Raw genomic sequence first — 22,338 nt, 5'->3', positions numbered from 1 at the left:
GTGTGCCATCTATAAATGTACACATTTTGGAAGTGCACGCTCAGAAATGTTACCCTGCTAATGGCGTATGACTAAGAAAGTGTGGGGATGGCTGAGCTACGCCCCCAAAGACGAGGCTAGATTTGGTGTTTGTTTGTTGTTTTCAAATTACTGGTTGCAATTTGGTGTTTGGTTGCATAATCAATTTAGTGGAATTTTTAGAATGAGATAAAATATATCAGCGTGCACTGCTCACCGTAAGCATTAAGTACTGTTCTGTGAAACTTTTCGGATGAGTACGCTTGAGTACCCGGTGCTGATGTAAGATTTCTCTCCTACTGCGGCTTGAGGTTAAAATGAAGTGGAAAATAACTGGACTAGAGCGGCGGTTGTCCACAGTGTCTGTTCTTCAAGTGTCGTCCTTGGGCAGCAGCAGCAGCAGCACGTGGGAATTTATCAGGAAGGCAAATTCTCCCATCCCCCGCCCCCGGACTTTCTGTATCAAAGAGTGGGCATGCAGCCAAGTAATTATGGCTCAACAAGCGCTCCTGGTGGCTCTGATGAGCGCTGGGGCTTAGAGCCACTGGCCTGGAACATCCCCAAGGACTCATCTGGTTACAAGAGTTGCAGACTCTGTTAAGATAGTCCTTTAGTAATGTTTTTCAAGCTTACCTGATCACAAGAATCACCTGGGTGATTGACAAGCCCCTCAGGGATCCTAACTGAGCAGGTCTGGGCGCGGAGTGAGGGGCTTGAGGTCTTATTGTTGACAAATCCCCTCTGATGAATTCTTGTGCTCAGACCAGTTTGGGAGGCAGTTTCACCAAGAAATGTCGAAAGGAGAGAGGCAGTAGGACATCACCCTTTCACAGAGCAGACCCGGTGTTAGAGGGACGCCAAGGTCAAGGCCTGGAAACGAGCAATTCAAACGGGACATTTAAGGGCAAAGAATCACCAACCCAAAGAAGTGAGCCTTCTTTCGTTTGGAGTGAGCAGAGCCTGAGCGTCCCTTCCGAAGAGCACGCCTGGGGTTCTGCAAAGCCACCGTGGCTTGGCTCGAGCAGGTGCTCAGTAGCGCTGGCCAGTGAGCCTTCGCCCCAGACACTTCGTCCTGGGCGGGGAAGCAGCTCCTGGACCCAGCGGCTTTGGGGCAGGCCTTGGAGCCCATGTTCTCACATTCCTTCATTGCTAAACCAGGTACATTTCAAACACCTCAGCAGGGAAGAGACCTGTTGGGAAAACGGCTGTGTTAGGCTTGCTCGCTGGTCTACCAGCTGCAAGCACTTCGCTTGATTAGCGCTGAGCAGGGGGCCACGCCACGTGGGGTATAGCCTATATAAGGCTACAGGTGCTTGCCTCAGGGTGGTGGTGGTTGTAGATTGCCTGCCCACCTCTGTGAGGGGTCATTTTTGCTGGTTGTAAGTTTGCTTGAGAAGTGGTTTTCCTCTGCTGGTTTGCTCATCTGCCTTTGTGAGACTTTATTAAATGGGAATGGCCCAATGCTTTCCAGTTCCACAGTTCCTCTGCTTTCTGCCTGAATACAGTGTGGACCTGCCTGGCCTCGGCCACGGGAGTTAAAAAACCCCACTTTTAAAAGTAACTATCACAACTGACTTGATTGTCTTGCTGCTAAAACTACATGCCCACTTGACTGTAATTAAAACTAAAATTTTATACAAATAATGTCTGTACAGCCTGACCAGGTGGTGGTGCAGTGGATACAGCATCAATCTGGGATGCTAAAGACCCAAGTTTGAAACCCCGAGGTTGCTGGCTTGAGCCCAGGCTCACCAGCTTGAGGATGGGGGTGCTGGCTTGAGCGTGGGATTATAGACATGACCCCATGGTCACTGGCTTGAGCCCAAGATCGCTGGCTTAAAGTCCAAGATCACTGGCTTAAACAAGGGGTCCCTGGCTCCACTGTGTCCTCTGCCAAGTCAAGGCACATGTGAGAAAGCAATCAATGAACAACTAAGAGCTTAAACTACGAATTGGTGATTCTCAACTCTTGTCCTTCCTGTTTCTCTGTCTCTAAAAACAAAACAACAACAAAACAAATAATGTCTGTATATTATACATGTATTCAATAAGAACGTATGTAAAAATCCGACCACCTTCCGATATCCCCCTTCCATTCTTAACCTCAATCCTCCAAATAATCATTGCTTAAGTATCCATACATATAGCCTTTAAAAACCAGAATGATTACTGATGTTATGCTGTAGTTTCCCGGTAGACTCTAGAGCAGGGGTCCCCAAACTATGGCCCGCAGGCTACATCCAGCCCCCTGAGGCCATTTATCGCCCCCACTGCACTTCCGGAAGGGGCACCGCTTTCATTGGTGGTCAGTGAGAGGAGCACAGGAAGCAGATACTGTGCAGACGCCGCAAAGCGCTGCGTCGCTCACGTACAGTACTACTTCCGGTGACGCGGGATGCACGTGTCACGGCTCCGGAAGCAAGTCATATCACTTGTTACGGCTAGCAGTGACAAATATGGAACCGGACATTGACCATCTCATTAGTCAAAAGCAGGCCCATAGCTCCCATTGAAATACTGGTCAGTTTGTTGATTTAAATTTACTTGTTCTTTATTTTAAAATATTGTATTTGTTCCCGTTTTGTTTTTTTACTTTAAAGTAAGATATGTGCAGTGTTCATAGGGATTTGTTCATAGTTTTTTTTATAGCCCTGCCCTCCAACGGTCTGAGGGACAGTGAACTGGCCCCCTGTGCAAAAAGTTTGGGGACCCCTGCTATAGAGCATGGGTGTTTTGCTGGGTTATTACACATCTAGTCAATTCTTTTGAACACCAGCAGATTTAAAATACTGTATGTAATGTCTGTCAAATTTAATTGACCTCAGAACACTTTTAAAATGAGAATGTTTTCTGACTCTTATCCACAAAAACTTGAGGCAGACAACGTGTGCTTGGATTCAAGGGCACAGCTAGACAATGTCTTCCAAACAGATGAATGCTGCAAGAAATGATATAAATTTAATTTATTGCATTAAAAAATGTTTATGACAGGAAGAATAATAAAGATGAAAAGTTAAATGATTGTATTTTACAAAGAACAAAGTATACTGAGATTAAGTGAAATATTTTCATTTTATTTTTTTTGTTATAAAATGTGACATAAAAACAAACCCTTAAAATATAATAGTATTTTGGGGTTATTCTATCACATAACTAAATCGCTGCAATAATGTTTTGGGGTAAAACCCTTCTGTGTGGTGAACTATCAGATCCCTTGTAATATGTTGTCTCAGCAGAATATTTTAAAAATCCCATTTTTAAATATAAGAGCACTGTAACAAAGGCAAGAAGCACATAAACAATAAAAACATTTTATGATCTTCATGTATTCCTGATTTAGATGCCCTAAAAATCCTTAATTATACCTTATTAGTGCTCTGCTGATTTTTCTAGAATCTGATGGGGACAGTCATTCATTTTTATGTTGACGTGTTCAACCATTTTCCTTTTTAATTTGCATCACATCTTTGAACTCAAAACTGTTTTTCACTTAAAACTTTTTCCTTTCTGCCTTATATCTACAAGGACCAAGCCTGCACATTGTAAGTGTAGAATAGTGCCTAGAACATCAAGGGGGAACCCCAAAGGGGCGTGGCAGTTCTGAGCTATGACACCTGTCGCAGAGTGGAGCGGTGGCCACCAGAAGAGTGTGTGACCAGGACTGAGTATGTTTCCCAGGCAGGCACTTAGATTATGGGCATTGTCCTCCTGCAATTTCCTAGCATTCTGGGGTAGAAAGCAACCTTGGTGTTTGCTTAGGCTTGATAGTTTAGGACACAATTGTTACATTTAGCTTAGGCTCCATAGTTTAGGACACAATTGTTACATTTAGCTTAGGCTTGATAGTTTAGGACACAATTGTTACATTTAGCAAGGGAATAAGTGAAGTCTAGTGAGAGGCTATAGATTTAACTTTGGGGTCAATTGGTTTCTGATATAAGAAGCAAAATCTTGAATCTGGGTTATCCAGCTCAGGACGGAGGCCCAGGGGAGGGTAATATTCCTTTACTTAGATGTCTGCTATGAATTCACTTACTATTGGCGAGGGAGGAAACATCCCTCCGTCCCTTTCTACAAGACTTTGTAACTTTCTTTTATGATCTACAGAAGCATTCTCCTCTCTGTTATTTTATTCAACCCTTAGAAACTCTGTGAAACAAGTGTTGTTGCCATTTTACTGATAAGAAATTGAGGCCCGGAGTGGTAGAGGGACTGACTTGCTCAAGGTCTCTAGAATGCAAACTTGTACTTGTTTGATGTCAAAGCCTGTGCTACTGTCACTATGGCAGGATTTCCTGTGTTTCAGTCATTTATTCACTGTTAAAATTTTGCCACATATACCACAGCTTCATTTTTTGGTTAAGGTATATTTTGAAATCGATTCTTCCCCACCCCTCTCAGTTTTACATAAGCGTACTATGCAAAAGAAGTTTCATTAGGCCCTGGCCGGTTGGTTCAGTGGTAGATCGTCGACCTGGCGTGCAGGAATCCCGGGTTCGATTCCCGGCCAAGGCACACAGGAGAAGCGCCCATCTGCTTCTCCACCCCTCCCCCTCTCCTTCCTCTCTGTCTCTCTCTTCCCCTCCCGCAGCCAAGGCTCCATTGGAACAAAGTTGGCCTAGGCGCTGGGGTTGGCTCCATGGCCTCTGCCTCAGGCACTAGAATGGCCCTGGTTGCAACAGAGCAATACCCCAGATGGGCAGAGCATCACCTCCTGGTGGGCATGCCGGGTGGATCCCTGTCGGGCGCATGCGGGAGTCTGTCTGACTGCCTCCCCATTTCCAACTTCGGAAAGATACAAAAAAAAAAAAAAAAAAAAAGAAGTTTTATTAGTATCGTTAAAGCAGGGAATAATGACTTTGCAAAAGGCAAGGATGGTTTCCAGACAGTGAGTTTTCAGACCCGCACGTCTTTGGGTGCTCTTTCCTAATGCCGGTGGTGGGCCTGAGAGCCAGCCCGGTCCTTCTCTGCTCTCCCAAATTCTGTCTTTATTGTGTGGCCTTACAAGTCTCCGGGGTCCAAACTCACGGGCAATTAAAACATCAGCTTAGGTACTGACGGGTAACTAAGTCATTTCATAAGGTAGGAGTTTCTCAAGTTTTGATTTTGTCAACATTGAAGAGAGAGCTAATTAAGTTTTCAGCTTATCGACCACTAAAGAATAATATCTGAAAAGACATCAATCACTATGTGCATTTTGGGGTAGAACTCAAAAGAATTCAAAGGTCGACACTGTGGTAACAAAGCTCTGATTCTCATCTCTCTATGTCAGCGAGGCTCTTCCTTACGTCAGCGAGGCTCTTGAGAGGTGACATCTATAAAAGTGTAAGAGAAACGGAACTGATGGTAAATCTGTCTCATTCAATCAGGAAACAATATTCCTCCACGGATACATTAGTTAACTTAGAAAAGTTATCAACCACTGTCACCTCATTAAGATATCTGTGACCAATGCAGCTTTTCTTTTTTCTTTAATTATTTTTTTATTTTTTCTGAAGTGAGAAGCAGGGAAGCAGAGACAGACTCCCGCATGTGCTTAAACGGGATCCACCAGGCATGCCCACCAGGAGGCGATGCTCTGCCCATCTGGGCCGTTGCTCTGTTGCAATGGGAGCCATTGTAGTACCTGAAGCGGAGGCCATGGAGCCATCCTCAGCGCCTGGGCCAACTTTGCTTCAATGGAGACTTGGCTGCAGGAGGGGAAGAGAGAGACAGAGAGGAAGGAGAGGGGGAGGGATGGAGAAGCAGATGGGCGCTTCTCCTGTGTGCCCTGGCGGGAATTGAACCCTGCACTCCCACATGCTGGGCCAACACTCTACCACTGAGCCAACTGGCCAGGGTCAGCTTTTATTTATTTATTTATTTTTTTCTTTTCTTTTTTTTTTTTCTGAAGCTGGAAACAGGGAGAGACAGTCAGATAGACTCCCGCATGCGCCCGACCGGGATCCACCTGGCACGCCCACCAGGGGCGATGCTCTGCCCACCAGGGGGCGATGCTCTGCCCATCCTGGGCGTCGCCATGTTGCGACCAGAGCCACTCTAGCACCTGGGGCAGAGGCCAAGGAGCCATCCCCAGCGCCCGGGCCATCTTTGCTCCAATGGAGCCTTGGCTGCGGGAGGGGAAGAGAGAGACAGAGAGGGAAAGCGCAGCGGAGGGGTGGAGAAGCAAATGGGCGCTTCTCCTGTGTGGCCTGGCTGGAAATCGAACCCGGGTCCTCCGCACACTAGGCCGACGCTCTACCGCTGAGCCAACTGGCCAGGGCCCAGCTTTTATTTTTAAGTTTGAAATGTGTCATGCTTTTTAATATGTTTAGATTTTTTTTTGATTCATTGTATCCTTACATAATTACAATGATATAGTGATCATTAACTGAGGAAAACTTCATGGTCCCCGGTAACAAACACTGTCCGCGTCTGCTCGGACTGTCGTAACAAAGAACCTTAGACAAGACGGCACCGAAGCAACAGAGGTTCAGTCCTCAGCGTGTGGAGGCTGCGGAGTCCGGAAAGCACGCTGCTGGTGGACTTGCTGGCTGGTGGAAACTTGCTTCTTGGTTCAGAGGTGGCTGTCTTCTTACTGTGTCCTCACACGGTCGGAGGGGAGAGGGATCTCTCTGGAGTCTCTTTTATAAGAACACTAATCCTGTTCATGAGGGCTTTACTCTTGCGACCCAGTCACTTCACCTCCTAATAGTCCCATTGAGAATGAAGGTTTCAACACACGTGAATTGGTGGGGGGCACAAACATTCAGTCTACAGCAAAAATACACACTGATTCTTAGATTTTTATCACAGTAAGCAGACCAGGGTTATCGAGACACCAGGCTTAAGACTATTTCCATGGGTCAGGGTTTCTTAACCAGAATGCATCATGGGGCAGTTTATTCTCTGTTGTTGTTTGTTTGGGGGTGCTTTCCTGTGTTTTTAAGAATAATTAGCAGCATTCTGGCCTCTACCAACTAGATACCAGTAGCACAACCCTGCCACCTGGCCAAGTTATAACAACCACAAATGTATCTAGATATTGCCGAAAGTCCCTTGTGGGGCAAAGTCACCCATGGTCAGAACCCCTGCAGCAGGTCCCAGTCTTGTGGAAGGAGTGAAGTGGGAACTGAAAAGTTAGGTAGAAAAAGAACCACACGCCACCTCGGCCTGTGGAAGGAGAGCTTGCTCACTGTCAGTTGGTGACGGGTGTCTACGTAGCCTACGAGGTGTCCATTCTGCTGCTTCCTGTCACCATCGACGTGGGAAACCAGTGTTCCTTGCTGTGGTAGGTTGACTTATGTCCCCGCCCCCAGCCACAAAAGGTAAGGTTTCACCCCCACAACCCCCCGAATATGGCATTATTTGGAAATGGGGTCGTTTCAGAGATAATTAAGTTAAAGGGAGTCATGAGGGTGGGTTATGAGCCAGCCTTGCTGTCCTTCTAGCAAGGGGAACCGCGGACAGACACAGGCACGCACAGCAGGAAGCCGGTGAGCGGGTGGCTGTGTGCAGATGGCGGCACACAGCAACGGGGCAGAGGCAGCCGCACACCTGGACGGCTGGGGTGGCTGGTCACCGCAGGAAGCCCTCTGCTTGGCTCCCAGGGGAACCACGGCTCTGCCAGCACCTTGGGTTTGAACTTCTAGCCTCTAGTTCTGTTGTTTTAAGTCACCCAGTCTGTGGGGTTTGTTGTTGCTGTTAGGGCATACTTGCTATAAAAACAAAACCATAAAAATAAGTCCGTGCTCTGTATGTTAAATCCCAGCTAGATGCTTCGGAGCCGATGGGAGCTGGGCCTCCCCATCCCGTCATCGAAAGGGAAGAACAGCCGATGTCACAGCCCTGTGCCTAGTGGCATGATTTGCGACAGACAGACGGGGCGAGCGCCCATTGATGGACGGGTAAACAAAATGTGGCCTACCCACAATGGAACATCGTTCCCACTTAACAGGGAAGGAAATTCTGGCACATGCTACGACATCCATGAACCTTGAGGTCATGAGGCTAAGCAAACTAAGCCAGTCACGAGAAGACAAATCCTATCTGGTTCCACTTAGCCGAGGTGCTCAGGGTACTCAGGTTCACGGAGATGGAGAACAGAAGCGTGGAGGTACCGTTTCATGGGCAGGAAGTTTTAGTTTGTCGAGACGAGGACAGCTCTGTGGGGGGTGCCGGTGACAGTAACACACAATGGAAACATACGGAGCCGAACCCTTCATGGTTAATATGGCAAATGTGATGGTGTGTGTTTTATCACAATTAAACAGAAGAGAGACGAGCCAATGCTAACAGAGATGCCAGAGGCTGAATAGCACAAAACTGCGGTGATCTGTTCACACAAATTGAGAGCAGAAATTTGGGTAGCGTTCTGTATGTACGAGTCAGCATTTGTTTCTGTGTGATGAACGCCTACACAGGTCACCTCACAGGGTGGGACACTCTGCCCCTTCCCGTGTGGTGAACATCCCCTAAGAAAGGGTGAAGCCGGGCCCTGGATCAGTGGTGGAGCATCGGCCTGGCATGTGGAAGTCCTGGGTTCGATTCCCAGCCAGGGCACACAGGAGAAGCACCCATCTGCTTCTCCACCCCTTCCCCTCTCCTTCCTCTCTGCCTCTCTCTTCCCCTCCCACAGCCAAGGCTCCATTGGAGCAAAGATGGCCTGGGCGCTGAGGATGGCTCTGTGGCCTCTGCCTCAGGCACTAGAATGGCTCTGGTTGCAACAGAGCGACGCCCCAGATGGGCAGAGCATCGCCCCCTGGTGGGCAGAGCATCGCCCCCTGGTGGGCATGCCGAGTGGATCCCGGTTGGGCGCATGCGGGAGTCTGTCTGACTGCCTCCCTGTTTCCAACTTCAGAAAAATACAAAAAAAAAAAAAAAAAAAAAAAAAAAAAAAAAGAAGGGAGAAGCCTCACAGAGCCGGAGCCGGGGCTTGAACCCAGGTCCTCCAACCTTTCCTCCAGTACACTCTCCTTAGAATACGGACAAACTTTCATTCTGAAATAATGACATCCGATTCTTAGGTGTTGGGCCAGGAAGCAAGGCCCAGCAGCCTTCCTTGTTGGGTGGGCGGTCCTCAGTGGAGCGTTTTGAGGTGAAGAATAGAGAAAGAAGAAACATTTTTGGATTCTTGAGTTTCCAGGGGCAGGTTGGGGACATCTGAAACACAAGCAGAGTGCCGAAGGGAGAAGCAGTGACCAGAAACCATCAACGCAGTCCTTGTTGTATCATCCCAGTGTAACCGAGCAGGAAAAGCGAGAATCCGGGCTTGAAGAAGGCCCCTTGGGGAACGGAAGGTATCTGATAGTTGTCTGTGTTCTTCCTGCTCTCTCTGATTCTTCTGGGGCCTCGGAGCACGGGCAGCTGAGCTATTCGGTGATAGCTGGAGACAGACACTTAGGGGCATTTATTTGCGAGTTAGAAGGAAGAAAGGTTGGGGATCATTCTGGTAAGTGTGAATGGGAATAGTTTTCCAAACCAAATATTATTTGAAACACCATTCTTTATGCTTGGACTGGAAGACACATTTTTAAATGTGAGTTTAAAACTAGTTTTGAAACTGTCTTAAGCAAGGGTTGTATAATTTCTTTGAAAGCTGGGCCTGATTAAAAATGCAGTAGGGCACAATCAGACCCTTCATGCCGCTGATGTGAGTGCTGCAGGAGGGGCGGAGCCACACAGGGAGCTTCTGGCCCGCCCCTGAGAGCCGAGGTTTCAGCCGGCCTCCTCTGGCAGCTCCTGTGTGTAGGAGGTGGGGGCGGCGGGAGGGGAGAAGAAAAAGTTAAACGATAACTTTTAAGCTGAGATTTTCTTTAAAATACTCCATGCTCACTATGGGCCAGGTACCGGTTAAGCGATGTACATACTTTGTCTTGTTTAATACAACAAACCTGTGATGTGGTTATCTCAGGCTACATTTACAAGTTAGGACATGAAAGAATAAAAAATGTCTAACATCAACGTGAACCCCCACTTATTTATGCATCCATCCACCCACCTGCCCATCCATCCACCCACCCACCCACCCATCCACTTATCCATCCACCTACCCATCTATCCACCCATTCATCCACCCACCCATCTATCCACCCATTCATCCACCCATTCATCTGTCCACCTACCCACCCACCCTCCCATCCATCCACCCACCTATCCACCCACCCATCCACCCACCCACCCATCCACTTACCCATCTATCCACCCATTCATCCACCCATCCACCCACCCACCCTCCCATCCACCTACCCACTCTTCCATCCATCCATCCATCCATCCATCCATCCATCCATCCATCCATCCATCCATCCATGCATCCACCCACCCATCTATCCACCCATCCCCCCCACCCTCCCATCCACCTACCCACTCTTTCATCCATCCATCCATCCATCCATCCATCCATCCACCCACCCACCCATCCACCTACCCACCCATTCACCCATCCACCCACCCATCCATTTAATAATAGTACTAAGAACCAGGAATGCCCCTATGAATAAAAAAAGAAGTTCCTGCTCTCACAGATCTTACTTTCATGGCAACCTGGTTTGAAGTCCCCCAGCTCTCCAAGGGCAAAGGGGGCTGCTCGTCCAGTGTGCCGCCACCCTGTCCTGACCCCAGCCCAGGCACCCTCCCACCCCAGATTCCGAGGCTGTTCATGCCAAGTCCCGCATGTCGGTCCCCAAGGCCTGCTGCCCTTCCTCCTGCTCCCTGAGCCCCCCACTCCGTGCCAGCACTCATGAACATTCAAGAGTAGAAGCTTGTGCTAACTAGTTTTTCTTCCCAAGGTGGTTATGGGAGCAAAGGAAACTTCCAGGAACGCTGCCTTTCTGGATGAGTCAGCTGTCATCACAGTCATTACCTCACGCTGGCCCGGCCGGGGCTGGGAAGCTGAAGTCAGGGAGGAAACGCAGACTCACAGGGCTGGAACTCGAGCTCCCGAGGGCCTGGCCGTGTTCCTGCCGCCGGTGCCAAGTCTTTGCTTGTTGCTCCTCTCTGGAGAACAGGACGGGAGGGCGTGCGAGACTCCCCCTTTAAAAGGGGGTGATATTCCTGGACAGGGGCTCCTTGTCAATCTTTCTCCACGCGTAAACGTTTAACAAGCACCGTGAACTGGGGGAAGGGGTGGCTTTGGGGGGAAGAAAGGGAGAGAAGGTGGGCTGGAGGGGGTGGGGTGGGGTGTGGCTACAAGAGAGCTACACAGTCCCCGGTTCTGTGCCAGCCATCTGGGTCCCTAAGCTGATCCCCCAGCTCTGACACCTCTCCTTGTGTCCAGGGTAAGACTGTAGAATGACAGAGAAACACACCCTCGTGGAGTCAAGGCATGGGTGACAGAGGCAGGGGTGCACGTGGGTGCGGGCATCGCTGCATAAGCGGAAGTGGTACCCATCCTGCCGTGGTTCTCAGGGAACTTCCTGGCTTGTTGTAGCTTGTAAGGAGGCTAGCTCCAGTCTGCACTTGGCAGAAAGTAAGCACACAAAAGTCCACGGCTGTTCTGTTCGAGTAACTCCCCACTCCCTGGACCCTCAGGGCAGCCTGACCTGTTTTCTTCTGGCTGCTGATGCGGCTTCTGAGCCAGCCCCCACTGTGCCCAGATATGGATTTCCTACCCTCGTTCCCTCGGGGCACGGGGCACGCTTGACTCAGGAGATACTCCACTCAGCAGTGAGCAGACAAGTCTTCAGGGTGCCATTTCCTGTCATCAGCTTTTTGGGGCTTACAATTTCCTGGCATCTCCTCCCCCCACTTCCCCCCTCCCCCCGTGAGAATCCCTGAAACATGTAACGCCCTAGATCAACCCGCTTTCTTTCCTCTTCCTCCTTCTCAGAATAAAATGTTAGAGTAAGTCTTCTTTAATCACTCATTCACTTTGATTCCTTTCTAGCTACTCAAGTTAGAAATAAACTTAGAAGTAAAAGAGAAGAATCAAGTTCCTACCGTCCTTATAGGAACTGTGTCCCTCAAGGTAATGGGGCAGTTGATACAGGCCCGTTTCTCCTCAGAGAAGTGTTTCACTAATGACCGAGAATCAATGAGACTAGGCTGTGACCAGGCAATGATTACCAGCGCTGTCAAAATCACGGAATTGAGACTACCGGACATTATGTGATGGAAGTATACACCCTTATGAATTAATCTTGACAAAGTATAAACCCAAATACGATTAAGCTTCTAGATCTAACTAACTTACAGAAAATACAGGTGACAGATGATTCTACAAGAATGCAATTAGGAAAATTCAGACCTGGGAATAGCTACAGGACAAACAACCCGTATTAAAGAATTTCAAGGGGAAAAAAGAGAGAGAGAGAGAAGATTAAGAGAGTTAAGAGACACATTAACCAATTGTGATGTGTGACATTGTTTTGAGCCAAATTCAAACAAATGCACTATAAAAAAAATTAAGACAAGCAAGAATATGTAGACAATGAATAGATGTCCAATGATATTAAGGGAATTATTAATGTTGAAGTAGGGTAATGGTATTATGGTTATTTTTTTTAATAAAGAGTATCTTTTAGGCTCTGGCCAGTTGGCTCAGTGGTAAAGCATCAGCCCAGTATATGGACGTCCCAGGTTTGATTTCTGGTCAGGGCACACAGGAGAAGTGCCCATTTACTTCTCCACTCCTCTCTCTTCCCCTTCTCTCTGTCACTTCCCCTCCTGCAGCCAAGGCTTGGTTGGAGCAAGTTGGCCCTGAGTGCTGAGGATGGCTCCATGGCTTGCTTCAGGCACTAAAATAGCCCTGTTACTGAGCAACAGAGCAGTCGCCTGGTAGGGGGTTTGCCGGGTGGATCCTGGTCAGATTGCATGTGGGAGTCTCTCTGCCTTCCTGCCTCTCACTTAAGAAAAAAAAAATCTTTTAGAGAAATATATTCTAACATAATATACAAGGGTGAGCAAAAGTTGTTTGTATGGAAAAAGACATGCAGGTTATAGTGATTAAAATAGCTTTATTAACTTAAAAGACTGTCAACACAACTGTAAACCTGTATATATGGATAAAGTATTATGATATCTTGAATTTCTTTCAAAATAACTCTGAGGATACTGGGGCAAATGGGTATGAGTGTGAATAATACAAGAGTGGCCATGACTAGGTAATTGTTTAAGCTGAGTTATAGCTACACAGGAGTTTATTATATGCTTTACTTTTGTATATGATCGAAAACTTCCACAACAAAATGATACATTGTAAGGTTAAATCACTGGAAGAATGGCCGTGGAGTATAAAAATGAATGAGAAAACAATTCAATTAAATAAAATCCAGGATAAGGGTAAAAAAATAATATAGTTGCCTGACCCGCAGTGGCGCAATGGGTAAAAGCGTTGACCTGGAACGCTGAGGTCCCCGGTTTGAAACCCTGGGCCTTGCCTGGTCAAGGCACATATGATGCTTCCTGTTCCTCCCCCTTCTCTCTCTCTGTCCCTTCTCTCTAAAATGAATAAAATCTAAAATAAATAAATAAATATAATAAAAAAATAAAAAAAACACAACATAGCATTTTGAGCAGATATCGCCAAATGAGATGGCAGAAATCATCCCAGCATGCCACAGTCATGATCATACTTGGGAACAGAGGAATCTATCTATTAAAAGACGGAGTGGGTTAACAATTTCAGCTATGTATTTTCTTTTTTTTACATAGAGAAAACCCTAAGAAAATGAAAAGGAGGAAAATGAGAGAGAAAACAAATGATAAACAGAAATGAGGTAAAACAGCAAGGAGACAAGAACGGAAACATTTTCAGATGGAATGGGAATGAACGTGGTTATTGGTGACCGTGATGGGAACGGTCCGGGGGGTGCGTGGGAAGCCCCACGCGAGTGACAGGCAGGGAGTGGGGGGGGGTGGAAAGCAAGCAGAGGTAGCAGAAAAAGCAAGAGGAGAAAGCACACGCCCAGGTGGAGGAGGAGGGTGCTTTATTTATCATTTATTTACCTATGGAGCTTGCCTAAGCACTGGTGCGATGAAGCCAGCAGGACTGGAAAAGTGGAGAAGACGGCACAGAGGGGCCTCGGTCCTGGGGAGTGGAGAGGGCTGAGACCCAGAGCACCAGGGGGCACGTTAGCAGCAGACAAGAAGAAAACACCTTCTATTTTTATTTTTTACTTCTAATTTATTAATTTTGTCATTACACGAACAATACATGAATGCATACTCAAAAGACATCAAACATTACAGTTAAAGCTAACGCACTCCACCAAACTAGTGTTAACTGGCCTCTACCTTCCAGACCCTCTCTGTACATTCCTGTAATACACAAGTCGGTACTTACGAAGCACGCTCTACAGTATTTGTGTGTGAATGTGTGTGGATTGTGTTGTGTTTTAGCATCAATGGTGTCATAGGTAGTACATGTATTGTCCTTCAATTTTTCTCCCCCAAACTTAAAAAAAAAAAATTAACATTGTATCTTAGAGCTCTTTCCATGCCGGTACATGTAGGATTCTCATTTCTTTTTTGTTGCTGCCTACCATTTTATAACACATACACCATGCTCCATCCTCTTGATGTGTATTTTGTATCTCCCAATTTTGTACTCTTACAAAGCTGTCATCAATATCATTGACAAGCCACCTGGTGAACACAAGTGTGTAGAGTGTGTTCCACTGAAAACTGTTGAGTCACAGGGCATGTGCATTTTAAATTTTAATGGTTCATGGCATTTAAACGTGGCCGTGCCAATTCCCACCGGCAATGCCGGGTTCTGGTGTGTCCACACCCTTGCCACACTCTTGATTTACAAGATATTTTAAATATTTGCCGATTGGATCTGAGACAGTTTCTTGTGTTTTCTTGAGCATTTCCTTTATTTTGCCGAGACTGGGCACCTCTTCCTACAACCTAGTTGTAAAACTTTCTGCTCACGTGCATTTCACAGGGAGAGTTCTAAAGAGCAGGTGTGATCAAGAGCTGAGGACTCCCTGCTGGTTGAGATGGAGTTCATTTTTTATGTGTTAGAGACCTACACTTACTCCCCCCCCCCCCCAAATTAGTTATGTTGTTTCAGTACTGTTTGTTAAATAAACTTTTCTTTCCCCTGCCGAGGTGGAAGGTCACTTTTGTCATTTACTCAATGGAGACTTGCTTTTGTGTCCAGGTCCCAGCACTTGTCAAATTTATGTTTGGCGTCAGGCACCCGAGTTATTTTTAACCTGGCTAGCTGAACGGCAGCTGATGTCAGCCAAGAAAACGTGTTGTTACGAGACAATTGATGATATGGTTCATGGCATACAAATCCTATTTGAGTTAATATTGATTTAGATCTGTTCAGTTGTCTACAGACCTGAAGTATTAAAAAAAAAAAAAAAAGAAACTTCTCTCTCTGATTGGTTCCTCTTTTTTTTTTTAGGGGACACCTCATAACTCAGTGGAGAGATGGGGAGGCTTGTCACCAGTGATTTACAGGTTGTCTCCTGGCAATGTCAAAGAATGTCACGTGGCGTGACAATTTTACTGTTGATTGACACGAATCTTTCATTCAACAGATATGAGGCCCACAGACTATGGCTGACATACACTTTGAATAGCACGGTAACTTTTCCTTTTACAATGGACGGACGACGAGCTCAAATCAGGGTCCGCTCATCTCTCTCTCTCCCCACAGTCCGGTGCACAGCGTTGTACTCTGTGTGCCAACTGCCTTTCAACAGTGTTTCTATAAGATACAAAGTAAAACCCCAGCTTCTCAAACACAAAACCTTCACTTTCGAGGCTTGACAAAGTCATACATACTTATTTTTTTCCGTCCATTTGCCACCTGATACATTATATAGATGCATTTTTTTTTTTTAAGTAGAAGCACTGAATTATAGATACAGGGACCTGATATTATTTATGCCCAGGTGTGGGAAAATGTCCCCTTCCTGTCCGTGCACTTTCTCGGGGGCACTCTAGTGACAGATGGATTGCGTGCTTGCGGAATGACAGCATGACGGTGACCTGGAAAACATTTCAGGTGGCAGTGGGCAAGAAGAGTACCCTATAGTTGTCACATAGCTGTATCTCAGGCACGCAAAAGAATGAAATGGAAAGATAAACTCAGCTTCTTCTATGAAAGGAGACGTGTGGCCCAGCCTCAGATATTTTTGTGGATGACCTTTGCATTTTCAGAGGGATGGGTCCCTTTGGCTTCTGCGGACAATGTCTCAGTACAGAAACTTGGAGACTTAGAGCCTGTTTTATAGCTCAACCCATGACATTAGACCATGGGGAAATTCTCCAAACTGACCAAATCTATCTGTTTCCTCAGAAAAGGAGAAGGAAAAATAAAGCGAATTCACCATCTAAGTAAGCTGAACAAATTCTATGACCAAGTAGACCAGGCCAGTGCAAAATACCAGCTTCTATTATCCTTACCAATCCTGAAAGGCTGTCTTTACTTTGTGATGATTCTGTTAAGGAAAAAAAAAAAAAATCTATATGACCTTTAGCTTGCTCTGTATAGTGCCTCACTTAGCGTTCATCTGGGAACACAGCATGTCATCCCGACTGTAGGCCACTACAGAAATTGTTAAAATAGTACAGTAATCTCTCCACTGATGAAGGAAACGTACATTCGGAGAACAGACCTTGCTTCCGAAATTCTGTGATCTGGTGTAGAAATATATGAAACGGGTGTATTCTGGAATATTGGAAAGGAGAAAATAGGGTTCAAATATATGCAACTCAATTATAAACTATGAGTGTTGCTAGGAAACAGAAACATGGACTTCTGGGCTTGCGGCAGGAAGAGGTGAGAAAAAGGTCCAGTCTCACTTAGGTGAGAGATGGGCTTGAAGGAAAGAAAGGAGCCCTCTGAATTGGATTGTGGCAAAGAATGCAAGGTTGAAGCAGGACCTATTCTGACATGGGCTCTCAGGACCCGCAAAAGGATACCCAGAACCCCTAGTATCCTTTCTGGGGAAGTAGGGCCAGTTCTGAGGGACAGGCTTTGGACTCATGCTTCTGGGCCATCCTAACCTTAGTCACCATGAAAGGACTAAACTGGGTTTCCCTTTACAGCCGACTTTATACAGTGACGGCCAAGGCTCCATCGCCCGACTCCTACTCCCACTCCCCTTTGGCTAAATTCTTGAAACTTCTTTAACAGGAAACAAAGACTTTCATTTCCTAGAGATATATGACTGTCGGAGGAAAAAGTCTGACTCAGACTTTCTAAGACTTGCAGCTCTCTGATCTTCCCTTGGAGCCAGAAAGAACAGGAACCTGATGCTGGGAATGGAATGTTCTTTGTGGAGGAAGAAAACGGTACAGAAAGGCCCAGGACAGACTTCTTCCACGAGCAGCACGAGGTGGCCTGTGTAACTTGGCTTATCCATTCTTCCTTGCCGGGAGAATCATTGTCCCTCCTCAGTGCGTCCTCAGCTCCCAGTTTCAGCCCCCAGCTAACTCCCATCTGCCACTGGAGTGATTCATTTTTCTAAAATTGCAAATCTGACTCCAGTCCCACTGCTTAAAATCACCCCGTGAATCACCCATACTTTGTGAATGAATACAGAAGCCCAACCAGCACGGCAGGCCGTGACACTGATCTGTGGCTGACCAAGTGGCTTTAGGTTGTCCTTCGAAATGCTGAGTTTTCTTCCTCTGGGACCTTCGAGTGTCATTCAGGCGGCATCTCTTGAGGAGACCTACCCTGACAAAGCCATCCTTGATGGCCTTCATTATCTGATGATTTGCCTCTAACCTTGTCTCAATGGTGAGTGTTGAGGGCTGGTTTTGGCCTTCCAACAGGATTCTCTAAGAAAATGGAGCCGTGTCACCAAGTGCCTGCCGTTGAACTAGAAAGTTGCCCTTTAAAGCAGAGTATGGGACTCCAGAGCATCTAAAAAACTGTTTCCAGAAAATGAGTGATTCCCAGTTCTATCTTTCATGGAAAGAAACATTTTCATGAAGAACAGCGATTTTGGTTATTCTAATCTTAAGGATCGCCCCTTCCTCTCTAAAGGTCTAAGAGTGACTAGGGTTTGGAACTTGGGGAAATACAATCTGTGATCTGGGACAATCCTTTGTGAGGAATGGTAGTTGTGACTATCCATCACTGGGTGCTTGACCATAAAGCATTCTTGTTGTAATACTTCTCCTCAGCTCAGAATTTTGGGAAAAGCATTGGAAATATCCAGTTCAAGTTCTTGCACGTAAAGCCCAAAGGGGAGGGGGGTGCAGCAAGCTGTGGTTACACTGGAACTACCTCGTGTGAACTTTCTCTGGGGAAAGTGAGGTTTGTATTACAGACACATGGCCATATCACAGACAAAATTTTCTACCTAGGATGTTCTGCCGGGCGGCTAAAGCAAACTAACAGAAAACTTATGCAGCACCCTGGTCTGTGCACATGACTCTGAGAAAATTATGGATGGCATTCCTATGAGGACTGTGCTTCACTGGCATCTTAATAAATTAATATTCCAGCTGCGTAGAGCAGAAGACCTTAAATCTCTGAGGTACAACTGAAATTTATGTCAGATCCTAAACAATCAATTGGAATGCCTGATGTTTACAAATACAGGTATATCTGATGCTGAAAAGTATGATAGCTTTTGCACCCTTAAATTGGCCCCGATTTGGAGTGGGGGGCGTGCCTTATGAGAGTAGGTTTGTTTGTAAAGGCTTCCTTTCAGTTATTTTTGGGGTGTATGTGGGGGAAATTGGGTTCAAAGGGAAGGGAGGAAAAAGAGCAGAGGACAGGCACAATTAGAACTTTGCATTTTTGAACACTGCATCGTGAGTTTAGTATTCTCATGCCATTAAACTTAAAAGTGTACTAATATTTAAGGCTCTTGATACATACATACTGCCAGATTATTCTCTTGAAGTACACAGGAAAGCCTGTCTTTCTACATTCGGTCCTGCTCAAGAGAAGAATTTGCTAAATATTAATTTGCATCACTTAGGTCACTATCTGTTGAATCTTTAGAAACTGCCATTTCTTCTGTGAACTATCCATATTTTCTATTGTTATTTTTTAAGTGTAAAAGTGATGTTTTTAATTACCATCTTAAATGAACATTGATCATTTCCTTTGTGACTGTTCTTTGTTTATAAATACTTTTTCTATCCCCAGAACCAAAAGTTGTTTTCCAATTCCTGTCTTTCCTAATAGTAGCGTTCCCCCTCCCGTATTAGCTATCATGCTGTTCACACTTGAAGGGCACAGCTAGCGAGCTGTGTGGTTCACATTCCGACACAGAAATTACACTTTCTTTTGGGTTGCTTTTTCAAGACTGTGCACTTAGGTCCTGTAGTTATTTCTGATGTTATCCATTCACACTAAATTTGTTTATATTGAACAATATATCCTGCAGCACAACTGGAATATAAAGCACTAGGTAATCCCACATATACCCGGTTTTATGCATTTAGTTTTGTGGCTACTCTGATTAAGTTTTTATTTTAAATAGATAACTCTTATTCATCCTCTTTTTAATATGAAGACTTATCTTTTGGTTCTCATGAACTCCTGATTAGCTAGCTGGCTGTTGATACAGAGCATGTTAATTTCTATAGGCACCTTTCTAAGAATTCAAGTAAATGTTTTGGTAGACAAGGATTTCCGACTTAATATTCAAGTACAAATATTGCTCATCATCCTTGCATTCTTTAGATTATTTTACCGTGAAAATTTAAGAACTATAAGTCATAAATAACAAGTTTTCCTTTAAGGAATATTTTGAACTGTGAAAATACAAATCTAATCAAATTAAATTTTGAACACATATCGAGCCAAATAGTTCAACAAAACTGCAGTTTAATTTCAGAAAATGTGTTAAAATATATATATTTATACATCAATTTCTGACATATACTTAATGTGTTAGTATACACAAAATGATGCTTTCTCTTGAAACTGTATGAAATGTACATTTTAATTTAAATACTCAGTATACACTGCACTTTATCTGCATGTTGCATTTATTAAATACATTAAAATCTGCAATGTAACAAAACGTTTTCTGCATACGAAATTCAAAACACCATTTTAAATGAACAAAAGATGGCTCACTTCGTTTTTTTTTTGTTTTTTTTGTATTTTACAACTAGTGTAGAGTACACTAGCTCAGCCCCACCATACTACCTGTCCATTCTTTTTATTTGACATTGTTCACAGACTAGTACATATTACAATAAGAGTGCTGGATAAAAACATGAGGTACGAAAGTGGTTCAAAGAGTATAGGTCATGCAGATCATGCTAGACAGCAAAGAAAATTGTGACCAAGAAAACACTAAATAAAAATACATAAAGAATGTGCATTATAAAAAAAACAAAACAAAACAAAACAAAAAAAAAAACAACTCCATTACACAGCTTTGCTTCTTTGGTTACAAAGTAGGTTGAACAATTTCACAGCTTTTTATTCCCACCCCCCTCAAAAAAAAGTCATACGAAATGTCAAAAAGCAGAGGAATCGTGGCAATTTCTCTATTAGAAAGTAGAAACAAATGAACAAAGTTTTCTTCATCAAAATAGCCCAATTATTTATTATATCACAATAACTGGTGACTACCTGTACAGTTGCACTATGTTCTTCATACTTACACTATACAAAATTTACATTCAAGCTGGGTCTTTACTCTAAAAATAAATACCAAAGGTAAATTGCCATTAGTGTTAGAAATATGCCAGGATTCTTTTGTTCAATTATTGCCTAAACGTTTTATCCATTAAATGTAATCCTGTCTTTCAATTCCTTTACTGATACTTAAAATTATTCAAAAAATTAAAAAAGTTCTGTGACATTGTTCATGTACATTATGAAAATAGCAGCCCTGTAATAAATAAAACACAAATAAATGAAAACTTATGTAGGCAAATGTTACTGATATTGAAAAGAAAGTGGCTCTTTAGATGAACTGTTATTGATAATACGACAGGAAGGCTCAGGGTCCACCCGTGGGAGAGAAACGGGGACGAGCCACCGAAGCTCGCCGCCCCCACGCGTGCGCACCTGGTACAGTGCGGCCCTGGCTGGCTTCAGCAACCCCGTCTGTCGTTCTCCTTGGGTAGTGACGACAGAGGACAGAGGACGGGACAGCGACAGCGCTGCGGGACGTCTGAGAGAGAGGAGAAGCTCTGGTAGAATGATTGTCTAATACTGAAAAGGCCAAACGCACAACCGAAGCATGGCTACTTGCTTTCGTATAAAGTGGAAAGAACACCAGTGGCACACAAGGACAGACTGCTTTCAGTTTGTTTCTTAACGAGGCAAGAACGCTTACGCGGAGGAGACATTCGGCTGCGGGGGCTGAGCCGCGCCCGCGGGCGGCTGCGCCTGGGATGGGCCGCCGGGCCCGGCCTGCGGGGCGGGGAGCTGGGACAGCTGCTCGTTGTTCGAGAGAGACTTTAACAGTGCATTTTCCCGTTCAAGTAAAGAGTTTCTTTCAACTAATTCTTTTATTTGTTCCTTTAGAACTTCCACTTCTTCTCTTACTGCATACATCAAATGGCTTTTCACCAGATCCTGTGAGAAACAAAGTTGGGAATGTCAAGAAGAGAGAAAGGGGAAGGTGTCGCTTGGTTCGGGCCTACCTGGTGCCTTAAAACACGAGGTGCTTTTTCGTATTAGTTTTCCTGCTCTTGCTTTTAAAGTTTCTATTGTATCTTAACTGGCCCTAAGGGAGATAGGATGTAAAAAAATTTCTAAACAGGGCAGCAAGCCCAGGTTTATTTTCTGAATTTGGAGAGTTTCTCCAAAATACTAGCTCTTTAAATTGTCAATTATAAGTTTAGAATTAAAAAAAAAAAGTTTGACATGCTTAGATGCTGGACTAAGAGAAAAAAGAATATTAAACTGTCTGATGTTAAAACAGTTCTATAAACTACTTATATAGTACTGCTTTAAGAGATTAGGTGAGCTGCAATTTCTAACTTCAAAACGTTTTTTAGAAACATATAGTTTAGCCTGACCAGGCGGTGGCACAGTGGATAGAGCGTTGGACTGGGATGCGGAGGACCCAGGTTCGAGACCCCAAGGTCCCCAGCTTGAGCGTGGGCTCATCTGGCTTGAGCAAAGCTCACCAGCTTAGACCCAAGGTCGCTGGCTCCAGCAAGGGGTTACTCGGTCTGCTGAAGGCCCGCGGTCAAGGCACATATGAGAAAGCAATCAATGAACTAAGGTGTTGCAATGAAAAACTGATGATTGATGCTTCCATCTCTCTCCGTTCCTGTCTGTTCCTCTCTATGACTCTCTCTCTGTCTCTGTAAAAAAAATAAAAAAACAAAATAACCCCCCCCCCCCAAAAAAAAACAACACATAGTAAGACTAATGGTCCTTACTTACAGCTTTACTACAGTTTAAATAAACTTGAATCAAAGTATTTTATATAATAT

General features: G+C 45.0%; 1 protein-coding gene across 3 annotated transcripts in view; it reads right to left on the bottom strand.

The window, feature by feature from the left end:
* Positions 1 to 18,556: 18,556 nt before the first annotated feature.
* Positions 18,557 to 22,338, bottom strand: part of TSC22D2 (TSC22 domain family member 2) — a 52,276-nt gene continuing 48,494 nt past the window's right edge. For 2 of the 3 annotated variants that reach the window (XM_066240667.1, XM_066240668.1), the window contains one exon: positions 18,557 to 21,469. In XM_066240667.1, coding sequence (XP_066096764.1) covers positions 21,224 to 21,469 — 246 coding nt within the window. In that variant the 3' untranslated portion in view covers positions 18,557 to 21,223. The remainder of the gene's footprint in view (positions 21,470 to 22,338) is intronic. The other variant, XR_010726814.1, reaches the window with a different exon arrangement.

This window comes from Saccopteryx bilineata, chromosome 8, assembly GCF_036850765.1.
Source record: "Saccopteryx bilineata isolate mSacBil1 chromosome 8, mSacBil1_pri_phased_curated, whole genome shotgun sequence".
Lineage (NCBI taxonomy): Eukaryota > Metazoa > Chordata > Mammalia > Chiroptera > Emballonuridae > Saccopteryx > Saccopteryx bilineata.
This window is presented reverse-complemented; position numbering and strand designations above follow the sequence as displayed.